General features: G+C 38.3%; 1 protein-coding gene and 1 long non-coding RNA gene across 12 annotated transcripts in view; one reads left to right on the forward strand and one right to left on the reverse strand.

Annotated features, from left to right (window-relative positions):
- LOC122541855 (adenosine kinase-like) overlaps positions 1-27,359 on the forward strand; it is a 266,202-nt gene that overhangs the window by 189,967 nt on the left and 48,876 nt on the right. For all 8 annotated transcript variants that reach the window (XM_043678926.2, XM_043678928.2, XM_043678923.2 and 5 more), the window contains one exon: positions 12,299-12,469. In XM_043678926.2, the coding sequence (XP_043534861.1) occupies positions 12,299-12,469 (171 nt within the window). The remainder of the gene's footprint in view (positions 1-12,298; positions 12,470-27,359) is intronic.
- Positions 1-27,359, reverse strand: part of LOC148137441 (uncharacterized) — a 249,878-nt gene that overhangs the window by 153,353 nt on the left and 69,166 nt on the right. The gene's annotated exons all lie outside the window — the stretch shown is intronic.

Raw genomic sequence — 27,359 nt, forward strand, 5'->3', positions numbered from 1 at the left:
ATCATATTTCCTCAAGGCAATATGGCAACATCCTTGACCCTGGTTCCAAGGAAGCCAAGTACTTCCCTGGAGTCATGTCTGAAGACACAGAAATGCCTGTCTATCCCCATACTGGCCAATTCCCTATCGTGCTGTCACTTGACTCTGACTGTACTCCCTTGAGGGACCAGCGCCCTCACCGTTAACAAAACAGTGAGCTACATCCACTCTTGGATGCCGGGGGGTCACCCTTTTCATTTCTGTCTCTGGGTCCTAAAGCTTGTGACCACATCTCTGAACGTTGGGAGAAAACTTGTAGGTTTTCTTGTCAAGTATACCACCTGGAAGGAAACCTTTGGGGAATAAGTGCTTTCACAGCTCGCTCCAAAGAATATGTCAATTTTTAATTTGTATAGAATTTAACATGTATAAGAAAGTTACAGCATTGAGCTGCATACTTAAATGAGAAAGTATTATTTTTATACTGTCTTACGTGGGAGGAACAGCTTTGTATGTTGTGGCATGGGAGTATTGTCATAATCGGTTCATTTTGATCTGAAACTAGTTTTATTTTTGATCACAATACTTTCCTGTTTTTTTCAAATCTGATACTTTATAACACTGTATTTGGTGCTTTGAGTTTTGTTGTTGGTTAATCTATTTTAATCACTCGGAGTGTCTAATTGTTCACTTACTTAGCTTGTGATGAGTTTCAGTTTCGGAGCTAGATATACTGTAATTGGCCAAAGGAGAAGCTACATTTTCATATCAGCATAATAACCTGGATGACTGAAAATGGCAGCACTTTGAAATGAAAATGCTCTAAAAATGACGAGCAGAAAAATAAATTGGAAAATCAATGATTAAATTGTCAGGTATGTCATGCAGAGAAAAAGAGATTGCCCTTAGTTGCACTAATAGCCACAGAACAAATTTGTCAGCAATAAAACAGATTAAAGAGAGGTTTCAGCTGATCTGTTCTAAATTTATAAGTATTCATGATTTCCTGCTAGATTATTTTTAACCATTGATTTAAGAACTGACAACTGCTGTGTAAATGACAGAAATTTGTTGGCTGAGCTGTTCTATTATGCTAATCTTTCAGTCAGTTGCATAAATATGAGATTAGCCATAATGAATTCTCGAACTATGGTAAATATAATATTCATCAAAAGCGTTCTAATTTTGTTGTAGACAAATACAACCCAAGTATACTACAGGGATGAAAAACTCATTAGGTTAGCAATGCAGAGCTAGAGAGAGAGCGCATCCAGGTGCCATGCAATTCAGAATACATTTGTTGAAATAACTTCATAATGCTTGACAAAGGGCCTTTAGAGTTTTTAGTTGCACGTGGAATCGAAAGACATGTACTTGGCATTTTAGAAAAAAAGTAACCAATCAAATAAAATTCTTTTGTACATATTGAAGCCACCTTATATATTCAAATGTGTAGAATCTAAGTGGCACTAATTAGGAAGCCTTGATTCACTGTCTTCCTTTGCACTGATTAAAAATATTAATTTATCACTTGCACACAATTGTCAACAATCCAAAATTAGACAAAATCACTTACTAAAGATAATGGTTTCTTTTTGTCATTTTGCAAGACACTGTTATTGAAATGTAATGATTGAACTGCATATCTGAGCTGAATCAGAAACTTGGAATCAGAACCAAATAAATTTGATTTCTTTGGGAGATGTTAAATCATGTGTACATCATCTCACCAAATCTAACAGCTGGTGAGGAAAAATTCCGATAACAATCAGTTGTGTGTTCTTGTAAGTAAGTTGACAGTATCACTTGAACTAAATCTGTGCGTACAAGATTTCAACATGACAAACTAAGGAAATGGACTTCCAGTATTAGCATATAGATGATATGCTCTTGGGAATGGTGAATTACTCAGTTTGTTCCATGAGTTAACTGTGAAGGTCGTCTGCATGCAGGAATAAACTAGGTATTTCAGTATTCCCCATTGTATCCTTTGAAGGAATAACTATACTGGATTGTTTGTAACTCTGTTCATGTGTCACCAGCTACATCATTTCCTTTATGACTGAAACATTCATGTAAATCAGAGGGGAACAGAAACTATGCACAGAGCAATTTCTGTCAGCACTGTAGAATTCATTTTAAAAACTGTAATCTAAACCAAACCAAACCAAAGAACCTCATGCAAGTTTATTTTCTTCCCTAATGTATTTTTTGTTTTTTTTAATACTACTTACAACTCACTTCCACTCTCAGATTGAGTCCATTGGTGGCTGTACAATCTGATGCAACTTCTGCAGACTCTGTCACAGCTTCTGCAGACTCTGCCACATCTGGGACATAAGGTGATCCTGGGAGAGGGTGGAAGGGAAATTGGTATGGCAGCGCGCTCCTTACACTATCGCCTATCTTCTGCTTTTTCCCAACAGCAAGTCTTGAGGTATTCAACACGTTCCCAGAAGCTTCTCCTATACTCTGGATGGTCTTTGGCCAGTGATTCCCAGGTGTCAGTGGGAATATTGCACTTTGCCAGTGAGGCCTTGAGGGTATCCCTGAAGCATTTCCTCTGTCCAGCTGGGCTCACTTGCTGTTTCGGAGCTGGGCATAGAGCGGCTGCTTGAGGACTGTCATGTTGGTCATGTGGACGCTGTGACCAGCTCATTGCAGCCAATCAAGGATGGTCTGTGTCTTGATGCTGGGGAAGTTGCCCTGGTCATGGACACTGGTGTTGGTGCGTCAATCTTCCCAGATGATTCACATATGATTTCTCAGGCCGTGTTGGTGGTTTTGCTCCAGCACCTTGAGGTATCTGCTGTAGGTTGTCCATGTCTCAGAGCCATGTCGGAGGACACGAACTACCATAGCTCTGATTACCACGAGCTTGATGTCAGATCTGTTGTTGTCCACGAACACCTTTTTCCTCAGCTTGATCTCTTCCGCTCTCACGTACCCATGGTTTTTTCTGTGTTTTCTGTCTACTGTTCTTTTTACAAATTACCAGTGCTCAGCAATCATACATGTATGCCCTAGCATTCTTTCAGTATGCTAATCCTTCATTTTATAAACACCAGATCTTTTCCGGAATATTGATTGTGGACTGAAATGGCAAAAGAGCTGTTTTAAAAATCAAGGATTATTGAGGGATAGTTGCACTTTTTCGAAAGCAGGTAACCCGGCATTCATTGAGAGGGCTGTTTGTACAGGTGCTTGTTCAAGAAGTGGTGAAAAGTTTGTAGATGTGCTGGAGCCAAGGATATATACAAATGAAGATTCAACTGACAACCAGTAGCTGACCAGTCTGAGAACTAGTGACCAGTTATTGTTTACAAAATCCTTGTGCCTACCAACTACTACATGATGGCTCCTTCAACAGCGTAGGGCTATGAACGAAATAATGAGAACTCCTCAGATCTCTGCAAGCTAAAGTTTTTTTTCTCCATTCCCTGCAGAAAAACCACTTTAAGACTGAGGAAAATCAGTTTAATTTTCTTTTAGCAGTTGTTCTAAGTAGTAACTTTTAATTAATAAGTCAAAGACCTTTATAAGTGTGAACCAGTCACCACGTGCTTCCTGTAAACAAGTGAAAACATACACAGAAATTGATCAGCACAAGAATCATCTCAGCAAATCCTGAACAGTGACCACTGAATTGTTTTCCCAGCTTTTCCATCTGCCAAACTTTCATGTTTTATTCCCTGTCTGTCTCTGTGTAGAAGGACAGTTTATAAAAAGGATACAGTTTTAACTCTGAGAAAGCGAGGGCTGGAGATCAGAGCTTAAAAATGTGTTGCTGGAAAAGGCAGCATCAAAGGAACAGGAGAATCAACGTTTCAGGCTTATGTTCCTTTGATGCTGCCTGACCTGCTGCATTTTTCCAGCAATGCATTTTTAAGCTAAAGTTTTAACTCGTCAACTTATGTTCTCATGGTTCATAAATGTTTGCCAGTAGCTAGAATCATTCTGTACTAACAGCTGTCAAGTACAGAAACCAAGTCTGTGTTTTTTGTCAACTTGGATTTGAAAATCATGTAAATTGTGGAATTCTGTGTACAGGTTGTTCTACTATAACGTGTGCTTCGTCAGCACGAATTGACTATTACACAATTGATGAATTGTGGATGTTGTTTACGTAATGCAAACTTTTTGCTGAATGGGCATAGTGTGATTTCCATAGTATGATCTTCTACAGTGCAATTTCTGTAAAAGTTTCCCATAGGGCAATTTTCCATAGTGTGAGGATTCAGAGGAACACAACTGTTGTGTTACAGCAGAACAACCTGTACTCTTCAAAATCTTGAACATTGTGATATCTGTGGGAGTAGTAAGGCTTGATTTGCAGTGTGCTCCTTCAGTTAAGGGTAGCAGGTCACTTTTCTTTACCAAGATTAAATCACTGTCCCTTGATTTCTGCCACAGTTTCATTGGGATAGTGTGAATCAGCTCTAAAAAAGTGCCTTATTAGCTCACAGCCTTTCATGTTGAGTTAACTTCATTCCAAAATATATTGACTTGAACTGGAACTCCACAATTGCTAACGCTAACACTGAATTATCCTTGAGTTTTAACAATTCATTTTTTCAATGATCGTAATCATACTGAAAGTTGTTAAGTTCCAAATCAAAGGTAATTCAATAAATTTCATTTTGAGCTAAATTTAAAGCTCCATTTATATGTGTTTTGAAATCCTGATCGTGATGTTCAAAAGGGTTTCTGATATTCTGGAAATGCATCTTACACATATAAAAACAGTTGTACTCTCGAATGGCAATAATTTCACTTCATTGTGTTGATGATGTGCGAGAGGAAATGTATCAATGCAGCAGTACTTTTGTTTTAGGGTATTGTGAGTTCCAAAGATACATTAACATTATGGTTGTTCAGGACAACGCAAGGGAATTTCACTGTCCATTTCAGCTATTAATACTATTCCATAATAATAGTATAGTGCTAGTTTTATTTGAAATTCAGTCCCCTTATTGGAATTAATTAAACGAAGGTGAGTTTAAATATATACCTTTTGGAATACAGTCTTGGCCTCGACTGAGTTTCAGTTAATCATAACGCTGTAATTTTACATTTGTCCCAAGTTTCATTTATGTTTGTGAAAACATTTGTACCACTCAAGTATTTAGCTCATTTGAATGGGTGTTTCATGCTTCTATTATTCAGTAGTAATACAAATGATATTTTCCACTAACAGAATGACTACCACACAATTGATGAGCATAATGTATGAATTTCAGTGCCAGGCATGTAGACCTCATGTCCCTTATGATTGAATCAAACAACATGTTCTCCAATTGCTTGTAATTGATAGAGTACAGACCATACCCAACCAACCACGCTTGGGAACAAAAATTAGAATGTGTTTTTAAATGTGATCCCCAAACTCAAGTGTTTATAGCTAGAATAATTTAAAGCCATTAGTCAAATTTTTAACATGGCTCATTTACGTTTGCTAAAAGCAACATGTATAATTTTATATGCAGAGACCTAAAAGGAATCCGTTCACTCAAATTTGCCAATCAGTCAGCATCCTCCTTATAGTATTAGTTGTTTTGTTCCATTTGAAATTTAACATTCTTTCTATGGCCCTGATGAGTGCAAGACACAAAGCTTCAGCAAATGCATGTCTTTTTAGCAATAATTTCAATTAGCTTTTCAAGTACTTCTGAAAATTGTTCTTCAAGCAAAATGTTAGAAAATCAATTTGGAATGAACTTAATCTGAATGTTAGTATAAACAGAGCTGAAGAGGTGCTGCTTTACATAAACATTAAGGTAAGATTGACAACCCAGCGTAAACTGGCAAAGATCCAGTGATTCATCATAGGGTGTCGAAACTGAGGGTATTTATCTCAAAAACATTGTCATTAAGAATAATTCAACTCCTGAACATCCATTACAGAAAAGTCATCTAAAAGGCAAAGCATTCAATAATGGGCAAAATTATTTTACATTTAAATTAATTGGCTTTCATAAAGATTATATGTCTCAGCTTTGTGTGGAGAGGTGCCACATGACGATTTGGCATTCCCCATTTGTGAGGATACAAATCAGAGGTGATGGTAGGAATCAGTTACAAATCAGAGGTGATGGTAGGAATCAGTGGTGTAGTGTTAATGTCACTGGACATTGATCCAGCACTTGAGGTAAATGTTGTCAGAATATGGGCTTGAATCCCACCAGGGTAGATTGTGAAATTTGAATTCGCTAAAAACATAGCCGAAATGGTGACCATTTAACCACAGTCAGTTGTGAAAAAAAATTGGTTCACAAATGTCCTTTGAATGATGAATATTTAATGTTGTCATGAGTCTTTTGTGCCGATTCAAACACACAGATAAGCAGGAGGCTGGAAGAACACAGCAAGCCAGGCAGCATCAGGAGGTCGAGAGTTGACGTTTCAGATGTAACCCTTCTCCAGTCCTGAAGAAGGGTTACACCCGAAACATTGACTTCTCCATCTCCCAATCCTGTCTGGCTTGCTGTGCTTGTTTAGCCTGCTGCTTATCTACCTTGGATTCCAGCATCTGCAGTTTTCTTTTTGTCTCGATCCAAACATGCAGACCAGGTTAGCCAATGCATCTGAGAGCTGACATTTGCAACAATACAACTTTTCCACAGTTGAGCTTTGTTATTGATATCCAGAGTAGATCTTAAACCCACAATCTTCTGGCTTAGAGGCATCCATTCTGGAATTGAGCTGCACTGTTGGTATAACATTGATCTCCAGATAATTTATCTAGCAGCATAACCACTGTATTATCATGCTCACTGTTTTTAAGTCTGAAATTCAGTGACATTCACATACTTAGTATGCATATACAGAACACTTCTTTTCCTCTATCTGGTACAGTGAAGACTATATCATTTATGCAGCCTATTTGCACAGCTCTCAGAGTTACCTTTGTAACAATTCTTGGCAGTACAGTTACACCATTTTATATATATAATGAAAGTATGCATTTCTGTTCAAGAATTGTAATTATAATGCATGTCCCTCAAAAGCACATGTAAAGGACATTTTCTTCAGGTTTTTATGTTCCAATTAATGCCAGTGCAAATGTTAATTATAAGGATGAACAGATCACTGAATTGACCCTCAACTGTGCTTTGGATGAATAAATTGTTTACAATTTGTTTTGAAAAATATGAAATCCTTGTTCATGTAAAATGAAGTACTATGGATGCTGGTGATCTTCTGTTACGATTCACTTGTGACAAATGGGCTGTACTGCTTGGGCCAGCATGTATTACAAATTCCTCTACTCCTACTTATCCTTGAGAAAATGATGGTGAGCTGCCTTCTTGGGAAGGTGTGAGTTGCCTCCTTGTTCTGTAGCAGACCATTTGGTGTAAGTAGGCCCACAGTGCTCTTCGTGAGGAAGTGATAGGGTTTTAAACCAGCAACACTGAAGAGGTAATAAACGCTCCAATGCTGGCAACACCCTTGCAAATCTTTTCTGAACCCTTTCAACTTTCACATCATCCTCCCTATAGGAGGGAAACCAGAATTGCAAACACATTTCCAAAAGTGGCCTCCCCAATGTCCTGTACAGCCACAACATGACCTCCCAACTCCTATACTCAATGCTCTGACCAATAAAGGAAAGCATACCAAACACCGCCTTCACTATCCTATCTATCTGTGACTCCACAATCAACAAACTATGAACCTGCACTCCAAGGTCTCTTTGTTCAGCAACACCAATATGTTCCAAGTCACTTCGTATTTCAACAGTTCTTTGTATGGTCTGGAATTTCGTCTTTCTGATGAAGTAATGGCTTTTGCCATTCACCCCACATACAGGCCATATCAGTTGCAGTCTCTGTTAATCTGGTATTTCGATTAATATGGCACTGCCACAGGGGATCTTTCACATCTGCAACCAGGGAAGGCAACATGAACACTCTTCAATCAGACTGGTTGAAGAATTGTTCATTGTGTCTCAGGTAGTACAGTTATAACGTGGAAATCAAGAACCTGGATGAGAAAGCTATGTAGCTGAAACTCCTTGCCACCAAACGTGACACCCGATGTTTTGTCAGATCACCATAGCAATATGTGGACCCGATACCTTTGTCTCAAACTAGTGTGGAGTAAGGACAGAACCCTTTTGAGAGACAAAACATTTGCCATTCATGGAGAAAAAGCTTCAAAGAACTCTTAGATTGTAGACGAGGATATGCTTGAGAAATCTCCAAACTCCCCGTTAAATGTGATTTTGAACTATCACCTAGTGCGGCAGAAGTCAAAGCTGCTATTAAACATGTGAAGAGTGAAAAAGTCACAGAAGTCAAGCAGGGATGCATCATCACCTCTACCCTTCTTTCCATTTTCACCATCCTTTGTCATGTCAAGGGCAAGCTGCTCAGTAAATGTGATCTCTATTAAATGTTTCTTTAAACATCCAGTACTGTTCATCAGTGGTTTTACCCAATAGCAGATATTCCCAGTTTATTCCCAATCTGTCTCATATCATGAAAATTGGCCTTCCCTAAGTCTGTTAGCTGATTTATGCTTTTTGCTTTCAGATGTGACATTGAACTTGATTATGCTATGATCACTATTTGTTAAATGTTCATGCCTATCTAGGTTACTGATTAAATCCGGCTCACTGCGAAATCCAAAATTTGCTGCATTTATACAACCTAGCACTTCTGTGTTGCTACTGGGGGTCTGTTCACAACATTCATTAGAGTTTTGGATCCTTTACCATTTCTCAGTTCCCTCACTGTGGACTCCACTGAATATTTGCCCCTCATTATATCCTGCCTCACTACTGAAGGAATTTTGTTTCTAATCAGTAAGGCTACTGTGCCTCCTCTTGGAGATAGTGGGGACTGCAGATGCTGGTAACTCAGGATCGATAAAGTATGGAGCTGGAAAAAGCACAGCAGGAAAGTTGATGTTTCAGGTGCGAATCTTTGTTCTGTACCTCCTCTGCCGTTTCCCCTTTCCATCCTGTGAGCTTTATAACCTGATGTATTTAGTTTCTAGTCCTGACCATCCGGCAGCCATGTCTCAGTATTTGCTACTGTACCATAATCTCCAATTTGAATTTCTCACCTGCATTTCATTTAATTTATTTCTAATCCTCTGTAATTGTATGAAGAATCCTAATTTGGGCCATATTCTGTAACCTGTGCCTCAGTACTGGTGCTTTATTCACTTGTTTATTATTCTCTTTTTCAGTTTAATCAGTATACTTATTATAATTCAACTGTTACCTGCCGTGAAGTAGGTTCCTGGGTGGCTGTTTCTTTATTGTTTGTTACGTTACTCCTGGTTTTGAAACAGCATTGACTTCCCTTGAGCTCCCTCTCCAACCTCACCCCACTTCCTAAATCTGTCCCTCTCCGTAGCCCTCTTCCCCCTCCCCACCCACCTATCTCTGCCTTCCACCCCATTTACTAGTTTAAATTGATTACCCTTGTTATTCTTTCCACTAGGACATTGGTTCAGGTGGAGCCTGTCCCATTGGTGTAGTTCTTTCATGTCCCAATATTGATTCCCGTGCCCCACAAAATGGAGCCCCTTAACCCTTGGCCAATTTATATGTGGCTCAGGAAATAATCCAGAGATTACAACCCTTTTGAGGATCTGTTCTTTAATTTTGTTCTTAATTTTTGATATTCCTCAAACAGAGTCACTTAGTTTTGTTGTTGATCCCAGCATGGACTCCAATAACTGGATTCTTTCACTTCAATTTCCTTTCAAACCGATTCAGGCTGTCCCTTGCCTTGGTACCAGCCAACAAGTGCGTGACTTTCAATTGTGCTTACAAGGGATCTGTACCCCTAATTTTTGGAATGCTCTCCCACTACCATTTCTTGCTCCCTCCACTAGAATAGCCTCGAGTACATGGTCCAGTGGCCAGTTTGTCCATCCTCCTATAGTTCTTTTCCTCATCTACACATGGAGCAAGTATCTCGTATCTGTTGGACAAGGTGAAGAGTCGAGGCTCCTCCATGCAAAATTCAAGATACCTCTATCTACCTCACTTGTGGTCATACCCACCCATCTCTGACCACTGGCCAAATTTAAAGTACTTAACCAACAGAGTATGACTGCTTCTTGAAACACAGAATCCAGGAAACTTTACCCCTCCTTAATGTTTCACAGTGTTCAATGCTCAGACTCGAGCTCATAAACTCTGAGGTGGAGTTCCTCGACCAAATAAACTCTGAGCTGGAGTTCCTCAACCAACCAACACTTGCTGCAGATGTGGTCACTATGATTCACATCATGTAATCACAACATATTGCTCGACCCTGCTTCTCTAAATTATTTAGTAGTTTTTGAATTTGTCATTTTAAATTTCCCTATTAGTCTTTATTGTAATCTGTAACATACTTCTCCAATTTACCTTTAATCTGAAAGTGACCTGGAAAAGTTATTCAAATTAGCGGTTCTTTACCAACCAGTCAGCTTATGGCTTTTCCTGTGATGTCATTTTTGTCACTGTTTCAAACCCAAGTCTCCTCCCCAACTGGCTTCTCTTTCCCCTAATTCCCAAAGACCTCACTTTGATATCAAAGAGCAGAAGTACTCATTGATTGAGGGAAAAGGAGAGATAGATAATCTCTTCTCTCACCTAACCCCCTCTTTCACCAAACTCTAGTTATGCTCAAATACAATAAAGTAGCACCCCAGTGCACACAAGGCAGCACTGAAGGAGGTCTCTCTTTATAGCCCCTACTTCAAAGGCTTCTGAAGCTGGATTAAACTGATATATTCTGGAATTCCTTCTTAACAGCACTGTGCATGTCCCCATATCCCAAGATTGCATTGTTTCAAGAAGTGTGATGATATTATGGCTTTAAGAAATTTTTTTTTTGAAGCAAGGTTTTGAGCCACAGGTCCAAGGCTGTCTATTCAAAGCCAGTAAAGTAGATAGTTTGTGAGGCCTTGAGTTTTTTTTTAAAGTTAGGACAATTAATGCAGCATGAATGGGTGGAATCAGACTCCCATTGAACTAGGATTTCAGCAGTTGCTCTGAAGGGTCTTGTTTCCATGTGATATGACTCTATAACTAATACCATAAGTTGCTGGGGTTTTGAAACTGGTTGTGTAAGCTGCTACATCTTTCTCTCTGTTACAGCTAAGAGCTGCCAGAATCGTATGTGAAATCTATTTTACTGGCTTTGCCTTTGTCAAGGATATCTTTTAAGAGTGGCACTATATTGGAACAGTTGCTGTTTGGTAGTTAAATAATCTCTTAGTTTAAGTCTTCCAGGAGAGTTAAGTGATACCAAGTCTTCTTTCTTGCGTTTGTATTTTATGTTGGAGTAAGAATGAAGTGCATTTTGTTTAAAGCGAAGTAGTATGGCCAATTACATTTCATCTGGAGCACAGCATCTTGCATTTGCCTTTATACAAGATAAAAGTGAGGGTCTAGGCTATCTCTTTGATATATTTGCAAGAGGTTTGGTCTGGTCTACAATAGGAGGCAGCTCATTACCATCTTCTCTAGGGCAATTAAAGATGGAAAAATAATGCAGCCCAGCTAGCAATGCCACTATCCCATAAACAATTAGAAAATTGTCAGATTTATCCTGTAATAGCAGCTGATGGTCTTGCTGTTCTTGTTGTGATGATGTAGTTTAAGGGTGTGTGTTTTGTCCTGGTTTCTTTGAGATTGGACAACTAGTGTCGAGCAGTCTATGAGAAGATAAATAACTTGAGCCTTGGGCTTTTTTAAAAAAGTTGGAATAAAAAAAACAGCCTGAGTGGGTGTGATTAAGCTCTCACAGATCAAGGATTTTTAGTTAGCTTTCAGCAGTCGCTGTTGTGGGCTTGAAGATGCAGAATTACAGCCAAAAGCTGAAGGTTTTTTTACCCTAGGCTGCTGGATTCCATTTTCAGAATTTGTCCATTTGCCAAAGGATGGATTTATGGTATGTTACTGTATTGGAACAGTTAATTATTAATTTTGCTGTATTATTATGTTAGGTGTTCCAATAGAGTTGTTATTCTAAGTTCTTTTGTATTTTAACTGTAATGTTTGAATAAATTGTGTTTTGCTTAACGTCGAGTAATTTGACTTTGCATCTGGAACACAGCACTTTATTTTAAACACAAATACAAAAGTTAGGGTCTAAGTTACCTTCTTAAAATATTTTGAGAGGGGTCTGGTCTGGTCCATAATATTGTTATAGAAAGATTCAGGTAAATCATTTTAAAAGTAAGCTTTTGATGCTCTTTGTTATTTGGACATTAATTATGGGTGTATTATAGTTATGTTTTGCACAGATATTCTCTTATTTTGTCTTCCCCTACAGCTCAGTAATGTTATGCATGTTTTGTTCTCTTCTAGGGATTCTTTATTACAGTGTCAACAGAATCTATTCTCAAAGTGGCAAATCACGTCTCTGAAAACAATAAGATCTTGGGTCTAAATCTGTCAGCTCCATTCATTTCTCAGTTTTTTAAGGAAGACCTGATGAAAATTATTCCCTACGTTGATATCCTGTTTGGAAATGAGACGGTTTGTTTTTTAAAATATATTGCTAATTTTTTTTAATAGTGCGGGTTAGTTGTAAAATCAACACTTGTTTGAATAATAAAAGCCTATTTTTGAAAGTAATTTTCCATTTTTACTAATTTAATACTCAGTTGAACTGTTTTGTGCTCAGAGCAAAGCAATTTGCACAATATTTATTGAACAAAAATGTTCCAAGATTACTCTTGTATGTTTTTTTATCTACGTAACACTCTTATTTTATAAATTATCTACTTGAATTCAATATTTTTTCATGCTGAGATGAAATGTTTATACTTTATATGTAAGTATCATTTTTGGAATTTGGATTTCAAACCAGAGGCAGGTGAGTGATGCTTACTTCTGTGGATGGTTTTTAAAAACAGGGTCAGAGTCTTTAATCAGCTGTGCCTAAATCCAGCATTTTTCATAAATTGGGTGACTGTGGACCCCTGTAGTGTTAAATGAAAAGATGTTTACAATGGTGGATAGAAAAAAAAAACGTCTTAACTTTGTCTTCATTTGTGAAGAATCTAGGATTGAATGAACTTTTTAAAATTTGTTCAGGAGACATTGAGATTGAGTGTACAAATGAGTTTAATTTCTATTCTAGAAGGAGTTTGTGAACTAGTTACCTCAGCAAAAGAATCAGAATCAGAAAGGAAATGTGTATTAAAACTGTGGTATTAAAACAACTATAATATGAAGCGAGTAGGATTCCTTAGAATGTGTTAAGAATGGAGAGATGATTCAGAATGCGAAAACAAATTCTTCCTCAACTTATGGAAAAGTGAATCAAGCTGTTGGACTTTCTAAACATTTTATTTTAAAAGAGGCGATGTTTGCTTCCACTGAGTATCAAGGAAGTAAACCATTAAAATATTGAGAGACACAGAAACAAGTCAGTCACAGCTTCTGATACTTTTTGTCTTCCAGAAGATTTAATGAAGGAGAAAATATTAATTGGAGGTATACATGGATGTTACAAGCCAGTCCCATTATACAGAGTTGATTAAAGCATGACATAGTCAATTGAGAAATTCTCATTGTTTGTGAATTAAATAACAATGGAAGGAATTGTTTTGTTTGGAGAAATGACCTGACTGGTTCCAAGGTATTTGTCTCATTGAGGGTAGTGAAACAACCAGCAGAGGTAAAAATAACCTGAGCGAGAAAAACGTAGAAAACAGGAGTAAATTATTCATCCTTTTGAGCTTGCTCCACCATTCAATGTGATCATACAGCCTGGAAACAGACCCTTTGGTCCAACCAATCTCTGCTGAACATTATCCCAAACTAAACTAGTTCCACCTGCCTGCTTCTGGCCTATATCCCTATTCATGTACTTATTCAAGTATCTTTTAAGCATTGTAATTGTGCCCACGTCCACACTTGCTCAGGAAGTTCATTCTACACGCAAGCCACCCTGCATAAAAAACTTGTCCCTCGTGTCTTTTTTTAAAATCTGACCTCTCACCTTAAAAATTGGTAGCCGTGATGAGGAGGTGCAGGTGTTGGATGAGGTGGACAAAGTCAGAACTCACACAATACCACATTATCATCCAACAGGTTTATTTGAAATCGCAAGCTTTTGCAGCACTGCTCCAAAGTTGGAGTGTAACCTGATGTTGTGTAAATTCTGACTTTAAAGTCTGCCCCATCTATCACATTCCAAGACTGCTGACTTCCAACTCAGCTAAAATCAGCTCAAGTCTCTCATTGCTGAACATGGTCATATATTCATCAACATCTTCACATCCCTAGCCTTGATTTCTCAAAAAAGGTTTTGATGATCATCCAACTCATGTAATACTACAAGAGGAATATCCTGGATTGTCCAGTAACTGTTATGATAAGATCTCAAGTGCACGGAATTAGGCATGAAATTGGACAAAAGATAAAGAAACATAACTTGGAAATTCAGTTATTGAATACAATTTTTGAACACTTAGATAAAAAGGATGATGAACAAGAGAACAACTTTGACATGTTTCACCAATCTTTGATAGATATGAGGCAAGTGGATCCTGAATTGAAAGAAACAATAACAAATTGCTGGAAAACTCACCTCATCTGGCAGCATCTGTGGAGAGAAAATAGAGTTAATATTTCGGGTCCAGTGACCCTTCCTCAGAACTTCAGAACTTTAACCTCTCCACAGATGCTGACTTTATCGAGCAAGTTCTATTTTTGTTTCTGATTTCCAGCATCTGCATTTGTTTTTTTTTGGTTTTCTTGAATTGAAAGAGCAAAATCAAACATCCTACTCGTAAATTGAATCAGAATCAATACTTGAATGATATTAGAATATGTCTGTGAAACTGGGGAAAAATGCAGGTCACCTTTAAATACTAGCTGATGAAGAATGAGCAATCGTATGTCAAGTGATTGTCCCATCAGAGTACTATCTTAAGATCTTACCAGTGGATCTCACAATTCCAATACTAGGTCATTTGGGAATTAGGAAAACACCGTCTCAAATACTAAAACCTTTTTATTGGCCAGGGTTACATCATGAAGTTGTCAAATTTTGCCAGATATGCATACATGTCAGGTAGTGGGGAAACCCTAACCATCAATTACAGAATCATCAAGTCCTACAGCACAGATATAGACCCTTTGGCCAAAATGGTCCATACCATACTATCCACACTAAACCCATTTCCCTGCACTTGACCATATCCTTCTATGCTTTTGCTATCCATGTATTTATCTAATGCCTTTTAAATGTTGTTAATATACCCACCTCAACCACATTCACTGGCAGCTCATTACATATATGTACCACCCTCTGTGTAAACAAAGTTGCCCCTCAGTTCCCTTTTATTCTTCCCCTCTAACCTAAACTGATGCCCTCTAGTCCGCAATTCCCCAACCTGGGGAAGAAGACTGAGTGCATTCACCATCTCCATGACTCTCATGATCTTATACACTTCTGTAAGAACCCCACCCCTGCCTCGGCCACCTACGCTCTAAGGAAAGAAGTCCTAGCTTGTTCAACCTCTTCCTAAAACTTAGACCACTAAGTCTTGCAACATCCTTGTAAATTTCTTCTGCACTCTTTTTCCAGTTTAATAACATAATAAGGTGACCAAAACTGAACATAATTCTCGAAGTGTGGCCTCTACCAACATCCTGTACAACTGTTGTGGTTCTGTTCGCCGAGCTGGGAATTTGTTTCTGATTCCCAGCTTGGCGAACAGAACCACAACAACGAGCACCTGAGCGACAAATCTTCTCACAGACTTTGAAATCCGGTACAACTGCAACATAACTTCACAATGTCTATACTCATTGCCCAGATTGAAGAAGGCCAGTATGCTAAAAGCTTCCTTCACTGCCCTGTCTGCTTGTGACTCCACATTCAGAGAACTGTACACATGAACTCCAAGATCCTTCTGTTCCACTGCACTCCTTATGACCCTACCACTTTCTATGAAACTCCTACCTTGATTTGACCTTCCAAAATGCAAGACCTCACACTTAGCTATATTAAACTCCATGTGCCATTTCTCGGCCCATTTCCCCAGCTGATCAAGGTCCTGCTGCAATTTCTGATAACCTTCCTCACTACATGATAGTGCCTATTTTTGTATCATCTGCAAACTTACCTATCATGTCTTATACATTGTTATTTACATCAAGGATTTGGATAAGAAACAGTAATGGGCGCAGCACCGACACCTGAGATACTCCACCATCACAGGCCTCCAGTCTGATAAGCATCCTTCCACTATAACCCGACCATCAAGTCAGATGTATATCCAATTTGAGCTCCCCTGGATCCGTGCGATCTAACCTTCCAGAGCAGCCTACCATATGGAACCTTCTCAAAGGCCTTACTGAAATCCATATAGACTACGTCTACTGTCTGGTCACTAACAAATTTATGAGGCATGAACTCTATCTCACAAAGCCATGCTAATTACTCCAAATAAACCTTGTCTTCCCAAATGCATGAATATCTTATCTCAGAATCTTCTCAAGTAACTTGTGTACCACAGATGTTAGGCCTGTGCATTTAATCCTAGCATAAGCTAAAAACTGTATTTGGATGGTAACAAATGGTGAAGGGACCCAGTCTAAAACTAGAAATGGGCATTGGAATCTTTTAACAACTTTAGATACTTCAAATAATTTCTTGAAGTCGTGACTTTGGGGAAAATTACTGCAAAAGTGGTAGTGGAATAGTAAATTTTTTTGAAGAATGGGTTATCCGAAGAATTATAGTCCAAGTGAATTTAAAATTTATATCACAAGTATTCAAAACAGTTTGTTTTTAATTCAGTCATGGGATCTGGCTGACTGTGCCAGGATTTATTGCTAATTCCTAGTTGCCTTTGAGAAGTTGGTGGTGAACTGCCTTTTCAAACTATTGTCGCCCATTTTAAGTCACAATAGTATTCAGGGCGGAGTTCTAGTATTTAAACCAGTGACTGGTCATGGTGGTATATTTTCATGTCAAGATGTTGGTGGGTTGGAGAGGAACATGCAGGTGGTGGTGTTGTCATGTATCTGCTTCCTTTGTCCTTCTAAATGGAAGTGGTTGTAAGTTTGAAAAGTGCAATCTTTTTGAGAGTTTTTGGAACAGCATTCATTCAGGCAAGTAAGGGGTTATCCATCATACTCTTGACTTGTGCTTTGTAGATGGTGGATAGGGTTTAGGAAGTCAGGAGGCGAGTTACTGCAGGGTTCCCAGTGATTGTACTTAGATGGTTAGTCCAGTTCAGTATCTGGTCAGTAGTAACCTCCTGGATGTTGATAGATCTTTGGTGATGATAAGACGCTTGACTGTCATGGGGCAATGGTTAGATTCTCACATTTTGGATATGGTCATTGCTTGGCATTTGTGTGGTGAGAATGTTACTTGCTATATTTCAGCCCAAGTTTGGATATTGTCCAGGTCTTGCTGCTTTTGGACATACACTGTTTCAGTAGCTAAGGAGTTGTCAATGGTGTTGAATGTTGTGTAATCATAAGCCAGGGTTCAGATGCACCCTCTGGCAAGTATCTGGTGTGGAGTTTGCAGATTATCTGTGTCTGCATGGTTTTCCTCCCACAATCACATTACGTGAATTGACTGTGCTAAATTGCCCAGGGACGTGCAGGTGAAGTGATTTAGCTATGGGAAATGTGGGGTTCTGGACGTGGATTTGGGTAGAATGCTCTTCAGAGGGTTAGTGTGGAGTTGATGGGCCGAATGGCCTGCTTCTATACTGTAGGGATTCTGATTCTATGAACTTAAAAGTTGTATTGACGACCACGTCAGTTTCAACATCACTAAGTTATAAGAAGCCACTCAAACTGCCCATTTACTTTAAAGCAATCAGAAGAAATAATTCAGGAGTCTTGCAATTGTCATGATGTCATTATTAAATATTCCCATATAATTAGCAGAATGGCAGCATTACGTTGTTTTATTTTAATTCTGTACTTAGAATTTCTACAGTTTTTTTCTAGATTGTGTTAAATTATTTATTATAATCACCTGAAAAGTGCAAACATCTCAAATATGTCAGTCTTTTATGAATTGTTGGTCTGTCAGTTACTGGCACATTTCCATATCAGGAATTGTAAGGAATTTGAAAAATTATTAATCATTTTGATCTTAATATACCAAATATATTGTCTCTTCAATGATCATGAATGTGATAATAAACGCACAATGGCAGTAACAGAATCTGGATCTGGTTTAACACCGTTTTGAGAAATGTTCATGCTGAATGCTTTCATGATAAAATTGCTACGTAATTATAAACTGTCACTGTTAACATTAACTGATGCTTCAGCTTTGCGGAACTCTGATTTCACTGACAATTAGATGCTGATGCACAGACTTACTGCCTGAAGTATATGACAAGAAAATCTGCTCATAAAAGTCTTTTGTGAGATGTGGCAAGGGGAGCTAAATGGCAATAATATATTTTGGCATTTAAAAATCATTTGTAAGAAAATAATATTGGAAACGGTAGCACTGTTCAGGAATTACTTGGTTTGGAAGAATAGCTATATTGTAAAGGAGAAATGTTCTTAGTTAAGTTGCTTAGGATCGATTGCTTGTAAGAGTGCTGATCACATTAATTATTTATAGTTTTATTCATTTACCATTTCCACCTACTCCTGCTTTTGCACCAATTTTAATTTCAACTAGTTATCTATACAATTTTGTTTGTTAACTTTGTACTTTGAACTCACAGCTATTGCTGTAACATGTTGTAATCAGATCTTGAGAAGATCAGTTCTGGAATTCATTTTACTCACCAACTCTCTATTAGTAGAGTTGGAAAGCAAATTTAGATGTGCAACAGCTCATGTTTTTGTTTTACTCGAAAAATAAATTTCTCCTTAAAGGAAACTGAAGATTTTCTGTCAGTAAAACATCTTGCTGAGCAGTTATACTATGCAGCTGCTCTCTAAACACAAAATCCTGTCATTCCGTCTCCTCTGCTGTGCGCTGCTTTTGGAAAATTAAAATGTTTTATCTGTACTACTGAGCTGTACATCATTTGAGCAGGACTTGCCTCCTAGAATTGTCGAACTACCTTTAGAGTATGTTACAGATAGTTTTTATGCTTCTGAAATGATTCTCAACTGTAATTCACTCACTAATTTACACCATCTTATGTCTGGCTGTATTGGAACCAATTCAGAGTTGCCACCACTTCCTTCAAAGTATTTCTTATCCCTTAGGCCAGTGAACCCTAAAATTATTCAATAATCAGGTGATCAGAGCAGTGCTTACTCCCCAACATCTGTCAATTCAGTTCTTTATTAGGAAATAGATAACAATAGCATATTTTGCTTTTTGTTGGTCTTTCCACTTTTTCCTCAGCTCGGGTTCTGAAATTGCATTCTGGTATGATGTATATTAACCTATGATTTTATGGCTAGATTCACTGCGTATTTAAAAAGGAAACTTAGAGATAAAATCATTTGGCAGCATTTGCAAAACTTATTATAATGAACAATGACAATACTACATGAAAAGTGTAGAGAAGAAATATGTCATGTTTCATTAATTAGTTATGGTCCAAATCATAGAACATAGAACAATACAGCACAGAAACAGGCCCTTCGGCCCACGATGTTGTGCCGAACATTTGTCCTAGCTTAAGCACCCATCCATGTACCTATCCAATTGCCGCTTAAAGGTCACCAAAGATTCTGACTCTACCACTCCCACAGGCAGCGCATTCCATGCCCCCACCACTCTCTGGGTAAAGAACCCACCCCTGACATCTCCCCTATACCTTCCACCCTTCACCTTAAATTTATGTCCCCTTGTAAAACTCTGTTGTACCCGGGGAAAATGTTTCTGACTGTCTACTCTATCTATTCCTCTGATCATCTTATAAACCTCTATCAAGTCACCCCTCATCCCTCACCGTTCCAACGAGAAATGGCCGAGCACACTCAACCTATCCTCGTACGACCTATTCTCCATTCCAGGCAACATCCTGGTAAATCTTCTCTGCACCCTCTCCAAAGCTTCCACATCTTTCCTAAAGTGAGGCGACCAGAACTGCACACAGTACTCCAAATGTGGCCTAACCAAAGTCCTGTACAGTTGCAACATCACTTCACGACTCTTGAATTCAATCCCTCTGCTAATGAACGCTAAGTCTAAATGCTGTTTGTGAAAGGGTTTCTTGACATGGCTTGATGTTGTGGAAATATTTCCACAGTGACTATTAATCTGCAACATGAGTCATCTTTTCACTGAAAAATGTACTTGTGAAGAGATGCCATCAGGATCCAAAATCGATTGTTGCATCCAGGGAGATCTGAGTTTAAGAGTAGGTTCATCCAGAGTATCAAATTTAATATGAGAGAATTATTGGTTAGCAATGTAAATTCTAAGAATTGTTTGAGACAGTCGTGTGATTAAAGTATGACTTGTTTTGAGTTCCACTGACTGGACAACTGAATGCCAATTCATTTCTAAAGATGTGAGCCACCTGCCCAGTTGACTTTTCTCAGTATTGATAAATAGAATTTTGAACTCCAATTGACGACTGCGTTTGAGCTGCAGTTCTCTGAAATTAGATGGTAAGTCAAAGCACATAGTGCATTTCAGTAGGATCATTTTCAGTCTATGGATGATAATGCACTCAAATTATGTTGCATAACTTGTATTGTTACAAGTTTGATATCATGCACCAGAATGCATTGGCCTTTTCATAACAATGAATAACACAGCAGCCAAGATAGTCCAACTAAATCACCACATTAATTAGAAAAACGAACTGCTCACAATGACAGTGAAAGAATTCTAAAATCAGCAGTGACTTAAATCTAACTTAACAGCTGGAGTTTTTGATTGTGACAGTCACATTGCTAAGATAAATTGAAGTATTTTCATCAAATCGGCACCACTGAGTCACGTAAGACTTGAAAGCAAATAATGTTTGTAATTGCCATCAAGTATCTATATGTCCTTGCATTTTACATCTTTACAATACATCATTGACACCATTGTTAGCCTTCTTCCCACACCATTGCACTTTATTTTTCAGTATAGTAGAATTGAATAAGATGATATTGGAGAAGGAAGCTATTTGTATGTCTGTTTACGAGATATCTAAAATTCTGATTTTGAAATGGAAAATATTCTTTCACTTATTTTACCCATGCAGAATAATAAAACACTTACCATATGAAATATTAAAAAGCCTCAAGCAAGATTTAATGTGAGCGTGCCTTGGTTTCTGCTGGGGAAGCAGTAGCATAATAGTAATGTCACTGGACTATAAACCAAGGACCTGGCTAACACCATAGCAGATGATATTTTAATTAATAAACTCTCAGCTTAAAAGCAAGCCTAATGACAATCGTTGGTCAATTATCATAAAAACACAGGTGGTTCATGAATGTCCTTTTAGGGAAAGGTAACTGCTATCTTTATCTGATCTAACCTATGTCTAACTCCAGACCCACAGCACTGTGGTTGACATTTGACTGCCCTTTGAAATGACCCAGGAAGCTACTCATTTCAAGGGTAATTAGGGAGGGGCCTAATGCCCCAGCAATACTCTCATCACATCCAAGAATTTTTTTTAAAACATGGTGGTAAATATATAAAATGGACTGATGTCATCTTTTAGATATAATAAAGTTTAAAGTTGGAAATGTAAAATGGCACAGTGTACCAACTTGAACTTTGCCAGAAAAAAACACTTTTTAGGTTTTTGTTTCAAACTTATGGTGTGTATGGTAAAACTCAGCTTTACTGGCGGTCAGAATTTCAGAAGATGAATTACTGTCTCTGCATGAAGAAGTGTACTGACTGACTAAGGTTTTTCTTACTCAAAATAGAAAAATAAGCCAAATACTAAGGTTAAGAATCAGACTAAAAGCAGTTATTGTTGTACTGAAAATGCATTTGATGAAAACAAAGTCGATTTCGCAAGGTATTGGATTGAATGCTGGAAGCATACAATTTTATTTTGCTGCAACACAAAGAAAGATAATTGGTCCTTGATGTGTAAAAGACAGTTTAATGTTAAGGGAAGCAGGAGGATATAATTGTCTCATTTGTTCCTGAGATATGTGCATCTCTGTCTAGATCAGCATGTTATTGTGCAGTGAACATTTAAGAATCAAATACATTGTTGTGGGTCTGGAGTCACATGTCTGCCCAATCAGGTAAAAATGGCAGATTTCTCTCCTTAAAGGATAATGGTGATTGAGGTTTTTTTAATGCAACAATCAACAGTCATTAAACGGTGGCCTTTAGTCTAATTGTACTTATTTCACTTTTCTTGAACTCAAATTTACTTTCAACCGTGCTGATATTTGAACCCGGATCACAAGAGTATGTTCTGGATTCAAGTCCAGTAATGGAATCATGGGATTGCTGCTGAGTCCACTACTTTTCATCATTTATATAAATGATTTGGATGTGAACATAGGAGATATAGTTAGTAAGTTTGCAAATGACACCAAAATTGGAGGTGTGGTGGACAGCGAAGATGGTTACCTCAGATTACTATGGGATCTTGGTCAGATGGGTCAATGGGCTGAGAAATGGCAGATGGAGTTTAATTCAGATAAATACGAGCTGCTGCATTTTGGGAAAGCAAATCTTAGCAGGACATATACATGTAATGATAAGGTCCTAGGGAGTGTTGCTGAACAAAGAGATCTTGGAGTGCAGGTTCATTGCTCCTTGAAAGAGGAGTCGCAGGTAGATAGGACAGTGAAGTTGGCGTTTGGTATGCTTTCCTTTATTGGTCATAATATTGAGTACAGGAGTTGGGAGGTCATGTTACAGCTATACAGGACATTGATTAGGCCACTGTTGGAATATTGCTTGCAATTCCGGTCTCCTTCCTATCGGAAAAAAGTTGTGAAATTTGAAAGGGTTCAGAAAAGATTCCAATGAACTTGCCACGGTTGGAGGATTTGAGCTATAAAGAGAGGTTGAATAGGCTAGGACTGTTTAACCTGGAACGTCAGAGGCTGAGGGGTGACCTTACAGAGGTTTATAAAATTATGAGGATCATGGATACGATAAATAGACAAAGTCTTTTCCCTGGGGTGGGGGAGTCCAAAACTAGAGAGCATAGGTTTAGGGTGAGAGTGGAAAGATATAAAAGAGACCTAAGGGGCAACATTTTCATGCAGAGGGTGATACGTGTATGAAATGAACTGCCAGTGGAAGTGGTGAGGGCTAGTACAATTGCAACATTTAAAAGGCATCTGGATGGGTATATGATTGGGAAGGTTTGGAGAGATATATGTTGGGTACTGGCAAGTGGGACTAAATTGGGTTGGGACATCTGGTCGGCATGGACAAGTTGGACCGGAGGGTTTGTTTCCATGCTGTACATCTCTATGAATAATTTTACAGTCCAGAGGGAGGCTACGTTATGGAGTCTGTACTGGCTCCCAAAAGAGCCGCCCACCCAGTCCCATTCTCCAGCCCTATCTCCACAGCTCTCTAAATTTATCACTTGCAAATATATATCCAGGTTTCTTTTGAAACCTTCTATGGAATCCACCTCCACCACTCACCCAGGCTATGTATACCAAAACCTAACAAGTCTAAGCAAAGAAGTTTTCTCCTCATCTCATTCCTGGCTGTCTCTTGTGTTTTTTCTTGTGTTCTTAACGTGGCCTTGCTTCCATTAGACCACATTCACAGCTATAAATTAAATCATCAACTTAATGAAGTTACATGCAGGATATTCAGTGGTACATGATAGGAATATGAACTCGAGACAGGAATAGGCATTCAGTCTCTTGAGCTTGCTGTACCATTCAATAAGATTGTGGCTCGTCTGATATTAACCTCAAATCCACATTCTGGCCATTCCTGGATAACCTTTTATCCCTTTGCTTAACAAAGGATCCATATAATTCTATCTTTTAAAATATTCAATAATTCTGCTGTCACCCCTTTTCAGGAAGATGGTTCCAAAACTCATGTATGCAACATCTAAAAGTATTAGGTATTAAAGTATATAAAGCAGAGCCATGATTGTTAGTCACTTTGAGATTGTTCAGAAGTTGATGAATAAGAACTGAAGCTGTAGTTGGCTTTTCTTTAATAACTGTTGATTGCAACAAGTGAAATGTTAAGTGCACATCAAAGACCTTCCTTGAATTAATGAAAAAGTAATGGGTATGTCAGGAACCTCACTAATCAAATTCAAAACTTAAAAATCAATTGCAAATAACTTGCTGGAGCATATTTTTAATAAAGACATAGAACAGCAAATTTGAATGTACAGTGTTAGCCAGTACTTCTGCTGAACACTTATTAATTATGTATTGGTCGACGTTGATGCTCATGGATGAAATGGAATGTTACATGGTGAGTTTTGAGAAGATTTGTAGCTTTTGTAATTGAGGTTCTGGCTGTAGCTTTGCTCGCTGAGCTGGAAGGTTCATTTTCAGGCATTTTGTCACCATACTAGGTAACCTCTTCAGTGAACCTCCGGAGGAAGCACTGCTGGTGTTTCCTGCTTTCTATTTATGTTTGGGTTTCCTTGGGATGGTGATGTGATTTCTTATGGTGGTGTAATTTCTTGTGGTGGTGTCATTTCCTGTTCTTTTTCTCGGGGTGGTAAATGGGATCCAAGTCAATGTGTTTGTTTTGATAGAGTTCCGGTTGGAATGTCCTGCTTCTCGTAATTCTCGTGTGTGTCTCTGTTTGGCTTGTATTAGGATGGATGTGTTGTCCCAGTTGAAGTGGTGTCCTTCCTTATGTGTATATAAGGATACTAGTGAGAGAAGGTCATGTCATTTTGTGACTAGTTGATGTTCATGTATCCTGGTGGCTAGTGTTCTGACTGTTTGTTCAATGTAGTGTTTGTTACAGTTCTTGCATGGTATTTTAGGAGAAAGTGAGGACTGCAGATGCTGGAGATCAGAGCTTAAAAATGTGTTGCTGGAAAAGCGCAGCAGGTCAGGCAGCATCAAAGGAGAAGGAGAATCGACGTTTCAGGCATAAGCCCTTCTTCAGGAATGAATCATGGTATTTTGTAAATGATATTAGTTTTGCTTGTTGTCTGTATAGGGTCTTTCAAGTTCATTAATATCTCCCACCCCTTGAGAAAAAGAACCGGATATGACATCACCATAGGAAATGGTGTCATCATGGGAGATGACATCATCAACCCAAGGAAACCCAAACGTATAAATAGAAAGCAGAAAAAACCTGGAGTGCTTCATCCGGAGGCTCACTGAAGATGTTACCTAGCATGGTGACGAAACGTCTGAAAATGAACCTACCAGTTCAGCGAGCAAACCTACATCCAGAATATTATATAGTTTTGAGTGAAGTAACTTTTTTTTAGAATAAGTTTTGTTTGCTTAAGTTTCCTCCTGTTGTTATGCCAAGCACTCTTCCTGGCTGAAAAAGCTGCAAAACAATCTGCTGTCAAGTTTATAGGGACATGAGAAGAAAAAGCAGGCTATCCAGCCATTTAACCTTATTTTTAGACATTTTTCGTGAAATTAGACTTAATTTCAGATTTCTATCTTCTACTCAGTATTTGTGCTGTAATTCCGAAACACCCAACTCAATTCTGTTAACAGTATGGAGTTGCAATATTTTTAAAGATAAAATACTTAATTCTGTGAGAGGTGAACATATGCTATCATGTGTTTATTACCGTTGTGACTTGATAAGAGTAACCTGTTCACCAATCAAGATATTTTAATTTCTGTGGACTTCGCAGGTGAGGTTAGCATTTTATGCCTGAATTGCCCTCGAGAACCTGAGTGTGCACCGCTACAATCTTTGGGTTATCGGGACACTCCATGTTAGGAAGGGAGTTGGAGTTGGGGGTGTCATGTTGACGCTGTACAGGATGTTGATGCAGCCTCTTGAGTACTGTCTGCAGTTCTGATTGCTCTGTCAACTAGAAGAGAATTGTTAAATTGGAGAGGGTTCAGGAAAGATTTACTGGGATTTTGCCAGGAGTGGAGGGTTTGAGTTAGAGGGAGAGGCTGGATATGCTGGGGCATTTTTCATTGGAGTGGAGGAAGTTGAGGGGTGACCTTATATAGATTTATAAAATCATGAGGGGCATAATGCGAATAACAAAAGTCTTTTCCCTCAGGTGGCTGTGTTCAAAACTAGGAGGCATGTTTATAATGAGAGCAGAGGATTTAAAAGGAATCTGACGGGCAATGTTTTCATAGAGGGTGAATCGTATATGGAATGAACAGCCAAAGGAAGTAGTAGATACACTTAAAGCGTTTAAACGACGTATGGAGAGATACACTAATAGGAAAGATTTAGAGGGATATGGGTAAACACTGGAAAGTGGAGTGAGTTTACTTTGGGAAATATGGTCAGCATGGATAAGTTGGACTGAAAGGTCTGTTTCTGTGCTCTGACTTGATGACTAAAGGAGTTACAATGTATTTTCAAGTCAGAATGGTCAAACCTAAGCAGAAATTGTATTGTGCGGAAGATATGAAGCAGCTTCAGGAAGATTTAGGCTTGGCGAATTAGCAAGCACAAGACAGATGTTTTTTGTGCAGAGAACACATGTGGACATTATTCCACATTGTCGGATAGATGCCAGTGTTGTAGATGTATGGGAACAGCTTGTCTAGGGTGTTACTTTTCCTGTTTCTCTATCTAGACTTCGCCTTGTATTGCACTGTTAGCACACTGTTGCAAATATAGAACTGTTGCCTGTTTGTATGTTTTAAATTAGCACACTGTTGCAAATATAGAACTGTTGCCTGTTTGTATGTTTTAAACCAATCAATTAATGTGCCACATAAATGTTTCAGTAGATCAGGAATTAAATATAGTTGCATTTAGTTTTTTTGGATACCAGTATCTTTTGTATTGGTGACCTCTGGCACAGAGGGACAGGAGCAGACCATTCCAACACTTGGAAGTCTGTTCTGTTATACAGAGAGATTGTGACTGATGTGTATCGTAACTCATTAACCCACCCTGGCTCCTTATCCTTTAATACCCCTGACAAGTAAAATCTGTCAGTCCCAGAAATATGAGCTAACATCCTGTGCTGTTTGGTGTGAGAGAGTTGCATGATTCTCATGTGTTTTATGGAAAGATTTCCTAACATCTCTTCTGAATGATCCAGCATGATTTTGACATTAACTACTCTTTAACTCCAAAAAAGCTCAAATTTATTTTTTATCCTATATTTATAGAAATACAAGTATATCTTATAACGTAAAACTTGGAGCCTTAATAATATTTTCATGAATCTGCATTTCACTCCATCCATGATCAGTATATCATTTCTGAAATGCAATATACACAGTATTCTATATGTCTTACCAGGGTTTTGTGTTGCAAAACTTGCTCTTTTTAATATTCAAATTTTCCAAAGTGAGTATTGCCCCGATGTTCTTAATTATTTTTGGCAAGTGACTGTTGCGCATTCATGATCTAGTACAT

Source organism: Chiloscyllium plagiosum, unplaced genomic scaffold, assembly GCF_037043375.1.
Source record: "Chiloscyllium plagiosum isolate Xiang-an unplaced genomic scaffold, Cpla_swu_hap1 HiC_scaffold_43, whole genome shotgun sequence".
In the NCBI taxonomy this organism is placed as follows: domain Eukaryota; kingdom Metazoa; phylum Chordata; class Chondrichthyes; order Orectolobiformes; family Hemiscylliidae; genus Chiloscyllium; species Chiloscyllium plagiosum.